This window comes from Camelina sativa, chromosome 5 (assembly GCF_000633955.1).
Source record: "Camelina sativa cultivar DH55 chromosome 5, Cs, whole genome shotgun sequence".
NCBI classification, from domain to species: Eukaryota; Viridiplantae; Streptophyta; class Magnoliopsida; order Brassicales; family Brassicaceae; genus Camelina; species Camelina sativa.
Window position 1 is genome coordinate 25523959 of NC_025689.1, and position 6608 is coordinate 25530566.

The 6608-nt window shown below is 32.0% G+C and overlaps 1 protein-coding gene across 1 annotated transcript; it reads right to left on the reverse strand.

Annotated features, from left to right (window-relative positions):
- On the reverse strand, positions 1624-2233 carry LOC104789573 (uncharacterized protein At4g04775-like). The gene is made up of 3 exons (XM_010515247.1): positions 2039-2233; positions 1750-1941; positions 1624-1674 (listed from the first exon to the last, which is right to left on the reverse strand). The coding sequence occupies exons 1-3, from the start codon at positions 2231-2233 to the stop codon at positions 1624-1626; spliced, it is 438 nt and encodes a 145-aa protein (XP_010513549.1).

The following is a 6608-nucleotide window of genomic DNA, read 5'->3' on the forward strand; positions in this document are numbered from 1 at the left end:
GAAATTCTGGTTTACTCTCATCCATTCTGCAAGATAAGATTAAAAAAATAATATTGAGAAAGCGGAAGAGTAATCCAACAAGAGAAGGCTACTATCGAATTGCAGACAAAAGTCAAACATTCAGATTGATCGAAGAGAACAGTAGGGATGATAAGCGGCGGAGAAAAGCGGCAGAGTTCGTCAGAATCGGCGGAGATAAACGGCAGAGAAAAGCGGAAGCGATGAGTTTCCTTACGAGTAAAAATTAGAGATAACTATCATAGTTATCTCCGTTTTTAAGTCATAAAATTAAAAATATTTAAAATAATCCCGGTTTTATAAAACCAAAACCGTTTAATTAGAATCAGAACCGGAAAACTATGAAGAATTTGTAAAGAAACCAATTAAAACCGGATCCCGCGCTTCGTTAAATTAAAAAATAAAAATATTGCCGCCAACTAACGTCAAATCAATTAATACCTTGTAATGATTATGTTGACGACTTCTCTCGCAGACTTCTCCACGGGAAACTGAACCGTCTGCAAATCCATCAAATCAAATTAATTTTTGTACTAATATGCTGAAGACTTATTAAGTAGACTTCTTTCTGGGGAAACTAAAACGTACTTTAAACTGCAAATCCATCAAATCAAATTAATTTTTGTACTAATATGCTGAAGACTTATCAAGTAGACTTCTTATTGGGGAAACTAAAACGTACTTTAAACTGCAAATCCATCAAATCAAATTAATTTTTGTACTAATATGCTGAAGACTTATCAAGTAGACTTCTTATTGGGGAAACTAAAACGTACTTTAAACTGCAAATCCATCAAATCAAATTAATTTTTGTACTAATATGCTGAAGACTTATCAAGTAGACTTCTTATTGGGGAAACTAAAACGTACTTTAAACTGCAAATCCATCAAATCAAATTAATTTTTGTACTAATATGCTGAAGACTTATCAAGTAGACTTCTTATTGGGGAAACTAAAACGTACTTTAAACTGCAAATCCATCAAATCAAATTAATTTTTGTACTAATATGCTGAAGACTTCTTAAGTAGACTTCTTACTGGGGAAACTAAAACGTGCTTTAAAGGAGTAAATAATGCATCAAATCAAATTAATTTTAGTACTAATGTGCTGAAAACTGATCAAGTAAACTATGATGGCTGGGAAAACTATGATATCAAGTAAAAAGTGATATGATGTAGAACGTATTTAAGAACAAAACAAACGTGAATGAATTGTAGTGATATAGAGAAAATTTCAATTACCCAACCGTGATCTGTCTCCAATTAAGCGTCGTCGTCCGAGACTTCCAAAACGAACTACGTAATATTTTTTCAAAGAGAGAAGAAATGATTTACTGATAACTTTTTTGGTTGCAGTTTTAAAATAATCAAAAGGCCCCGGGCTGGTTTATATATACGAGACGAAACGGTTACAATGAACAGTTACATTATTAATAACATAAACCGTCACGTCGTAAATCATTAACGCATAGACTACGTCGATTGACTTCTTAATGTATACGGGAGAAGTCTACTAAATAGGTCACGTAATGAAGTCAACGATTCGTCTAAATATTACAGAAACAGAGAAGCAAGTTCACAGATTACAGACATAAATACGCCATTCAAACAAACGGCCACGATAAAGAGAGGTTCACAAATTTTGAATGAAAGATCTACGAAGCAAAAGAGATTAATACAACAATTAAGATTATACCGGCGATAAAGACATTCTCGACCACCCCGCGTACCCGACGAATTAACAGACGTAATTCCTTCATCTGATCTTTCACCTTCTCTAGCTCCTGCTGAACCCATAGCATTTCATCATTTTCCTGGATGGCTGTAATAGAATCCCTTTGGTCATCAAGTCCACCTCTCATTGCTTGAAGTTCTTGCATTATAGCCTCATCCCACCATTTCATAATATGGTCCTCTCCATCCTATACCGTATCATAGAAGTAAATATACCATAAGAATATTATATATACTCAAATAATAATTATACCAAACGAATAAACCATCATAAAATCTAACAACCTCATGGTTATTGCATCCAAAGAAAATCCTTCCAGGATTGTCGGCAGTGGTGGAACATTTCATAACGGTTTCCCTTCCGCATAAACATCTGTCAGGAATTCCAACTGTCAGGCCAGTGAAGTTTACTTCGGGTGGACCTTCACTCCATACTTGCAAAGAACTAGAAGATGGCTGAGTGTAGCTGTAAAACCCCATATCTGTGTGCAAAATGAACAAAAAACTATGAGAACATATATATTTTCGAACAAAATTAGCTAAAGCGTTACAAAAGCAAATAGCCGACTTCCTATGATGAGAATACTTATCTGAGATCTCCTTCAGTTTCGAAGACGATAAATGATGAGGATAGAATTTGAATTTTAGAGAGCAACAATATCGGAATTTTAGAGACAGAAATTGTGGAGAGAGAGAAAGCACATACAAACTAGGGTTCACCTACAGAAAGAAGTATTTATATGGTTACCGCCACCGGTTAGGTTAGATTGGTACGCATTCGGTTAGGTTCATCTATCGGTTTGGTTAAATTGTCGGTGAGCTTAAAATAATATAATATTACTAGTTGATGGCATAAGAAAGTCAACCACGAATATTCTACGGAGAAGTCTACTTAAGCAAACCCTAAATCAAATAATTTTAACCTAATCAGCCTTACCTCCCTTAGTTTTACTAGTTTATATGTAAATTTATTTTATTACAATGCAGGAAGTCTATGAGGTTATTATTTGGTCAAACGGTTAACCAGATTATTTTTAATAATTTTTAAAATTAACATTTAACCGAACATTAAGGAGTAGACTTATTTTGAAGTCAACCTCGAAGAGTCTACGGAGAAGTCTACTTAAGCAAACCCTAAATCAAATAATTTTAACCTAATCAGCCTTACCTCCCTTAATTTTACTAGTTTATATGTAATTTATTTTATTACAATGCAGGAAGTCTATGAGGTTATTATTTGGTCAAATGGTTAACCAAATTATTTTTAATAATTTTTAAAATTAACATTTAACCGAACATTAAGGAGTAGACTTATTTTGAAGTCAACCTCGAAGAGTCTACGGAGAAGTCTACTTAAGCAAACCCTAAATCAAATAATTTTAACCTAATCAGCCTTACCTCCCTTAATTTTACTAGTTTATATGTAATTTATTTTATTACAATGCAGGAAGTCTATGAGGTTATTATTTGGTCAAATGGTTAACCAAATTATTTTTAATAATTTTTAAAATTAACATTTAACCGAACATTAAGGAGTAGACTTATTTTGAAGTCAACCTCGAAGAGTCTACGGAGAAGTCTACTTAAGCAAACCCTAAATCAAATAATTTTAACCTAATCAGCCTTACCTCCCTTAATTTTACTAGTTTATATGTAAATTTATTTTATTACAATGCAGGAAGTCTATGAGGTTATTATTTGGTCAAACAGTTAACCAAATTATTTTTAATAATTTTTAAAATTAACATTTAACCGAACATTAAGGAGTAGACTTATTTTGAAGTCTCCCTTTTGACGTCAATTTGAAATCAAGCTTAAAGATATCTATTGCAGACTTCATCGGGTTAAATCTGTCATTTTGGCTTCTGTTTTTTGTTTGGTCGTGAGGGGGTCAACTGTAATTTCAGCACCCTTAGTGGTTATGTTTCTTGAAAAACGAATATAGGGTCTACGTTCTCTTTTAAATGCAAATAAAGGTACTAAAAATGCAATTGTCCCTTATTTTGGTATTGCAAATATCAATTCATATTTTTGTCCTAAATAAATACGTTCACTGATCCATATTTATCTACAAAGACCCCGCAGTTAATTTTTTTTTGTTCGAACTGGATATTCTAATCAGTTTTTATATTACAATCCTCACTGTTCACAAACTCAAATTATGGTCATCATTTAGAAGGTGGATACCAAAAAAACTGCTAGACTTTAATGGTAAACTACTTTTGTTCTACGCTCTACTACGTATTAAAAAGGATAGTTTGTTTTCTTAATAATATTCAAAAGAGAAATTTCTAGTTTCTAGAGCTTGAGCTTGTTGACTACGGCCCTAATATCGTACTGATACATAATTATACGATTTATGCATCCCAACAAAAATAGTTACAACAAGTAAAAATAAGTATACGATTAGAAAAATCCAATTAGTAACTAATAATTCTATATGAATCTAACTACGTCATCAGTTGATCAGTTTTTGAGGATATACCTTTGAAGATTCTCCTTGTATAATGGTTAATAATTCCCTCCTTTATTGTTTGTATGTCTCCATAATTAAGAACATGAAATTTTCATTTGCTATTTTCAAATATCGTCATAAATGCCACTGTTTTACGTCCATTGTTTACTCGATAATTATTTGTTGTATTATACTCGATTTTGATGGTTTTATAAAAGTATATATGAAGCTGAACAATATGTGAGAGCTATGTTGTCATGACAGTTGTTCCATGAATGATTTCGTTAGCCATTGATTAGGTTGACCAGAGACAAATGTTGCATTTTGTTCAAAATAAATACTTTATGATAATTAGGGTCCTAATATTAGTATCACTGATAAATTAATTGATGATTTCATCACATACTACTAAACTAGTCTTTTCTTTTCTTTCTAAGTATTTCGTAAGAAAAATTATCTCTTGAACTAAAAAAAAAAATTTGGGTTAAACCTTTTTTTTTTGGATAATGGAATGGTACCGACTAGCTATATATTCTCTTCTTTTTTGATCAAGTACCTATTTTCTTTTTAAAGTATATATTTTTCCATTCTACTCTTTAGAGGTTCTTTAATTCAATCCTATCTACTATGAACACTAAATAATTACTAAAGTACAAATAACTTATATTGTTAATCATGGAAAGAAATTAAATAAAGATGAAAATGCACATGCTCGTTAAAACGGAAAATTATTAACATTATATGAAAAAAAGAGTAGAAAATTCTGTACTTCCTCCAAGTCGTATCCTACATATCGAATCACATACAATGTGTCATTAAGAGAATGGCAGGCTGGATTTTGTTATCATAAAGTATGTTTATTTGATGAATAAGTATGATTAATAAAAATACAGGAGGGATCCACGTGCACATAGATTTTATTAATACAACGTGAGGTTTCTTTTTATATATAAAAGTTTCTTCTTGTTTTGGCATTCTTATCTTTGTTTTGGCTTCCTAGCTAATTCGTTTATTTTAGTGATATGAACAAAAAACACATAAATTTATCCAAACCTTTCTTTTTGTGGGGTTAGCAGGTTACCATATGGACTAATATTCATGCAATACACACACTTAATTGTCCACTCTTTTACGTTAATCGAGAAGTTACATATACATTTCAATGAATACACTCTAGATCAATCAACCATGGTACAAAATACTATAATCCAAAGTGTATAAGTCATTAGGCCAGTAATGCTTTCTCTGAAAAAAAACCAATGAGGGGACCATTACGTATATATTAGTATCGTTTTAAGTTTATAAAATTTGATTCACATGGCTAATCATATAACAATTATAGTGTATATATGTAAATACTTATATAATTAATAGTTTAGATTAATGTGAATGGTCCAAATATTTTTATTTCTTTCTGTAGTTATTGTCATTAAGATCATTTATAGTTTCTCGATTCCATTTATGAAGATTTCTCGCCTTCTCTACTTATACATGTTTCCGCATAATTAATCTCATTTTTTTAAAATGAAAATTTTCTTGTATGACTTATTAGTTTCTATAATTCCTTAAATTACTAGCTGTTCAACAGATTCGATTTAGTGATCCAAAATAGATACTTCGATTTACTGCAATTATGTTTTTTAAAAACATTAATTTACTAAATTAAATAAAATTGTTCAAGTTGCATTTATCATTTTAGACAACCCGCATTGGTTACTCAAGTTGACATTTCTAAGTCTTTCGAGTTTCGACCAATAGAATATGTTGGGAAATCTACTAGTACTTGGTTAATCACATTAATGTTCGAGTACAGGTTTCTAGAATTAGTCCCTCAATGATGGGAATCTCAATCCTTACACTTGCAATTGGACATAAACTTAGATATGTTAATGTATCTTGATGATAATAAAGGAAAGCATTTTACTACTGTCCTACATAATAACACTAGAAACTACTACATGATGTAGATCTTCACTAAGTAGGCTCATTCTATATTTGTCAACGAAACATTAAAATTAGAAGATGACTCTAATGTTGGTTGCCCAAACGGGAAGATAGGAGTTTACAAAAGATATTTCAGAAACTAAAGATCTCGAAGAACGAGCAAGACAATCTGCCCTTACATTTGACATATGTGGTATTCTAGTAAGAGTGAAAGAGGAGAAGGATGATCTGAGCAAGCTGAAATCGTCCAGCAGATTGGAGAAGGCGGGCCATTCGTCTGGGGACTGCACCATCACAACTAGCTCAGCACTGTCCGTCTCATAATTTTGACAGTCAACACCAGCCGCCAGAAGAGGCTCCATAGCCCAAACCAAAGCTTGTAACTCCGAGTGTAGGGGTGAAGGACTTCGTCTATGGCATCTTGCTCCCAAGACTAACGTCGTATCCTCACTATTG

What these genes read in the sequence shown, in the direction of transcription:
- LOC104789573 (XM_010515247.1), bottom strand. Translation starts at nt 2,233, where the DNA reads ATGGGGTTTTACAGCTACACTCAGCCATCTTCTAGTTCTTTGCAAGTA. An exon ending in TTGGATGCAATAACCATGAG is followed by an intron (nt 1,942 to 2,038) that starts GTTGTTAGATTT and finishes GATACGGTATAG; the next exon opens with GATGGAGAGGACCATATTAT. An exon ending in TACGTCTGTTAATTCGTCGG is followed by an intron (nt 1,675 to 1,749) that starts GTACGCGGGGTG and finishes TTTGCTTCGTAG; the next exon opens with ATCTTTCATTCAAAATTTGT.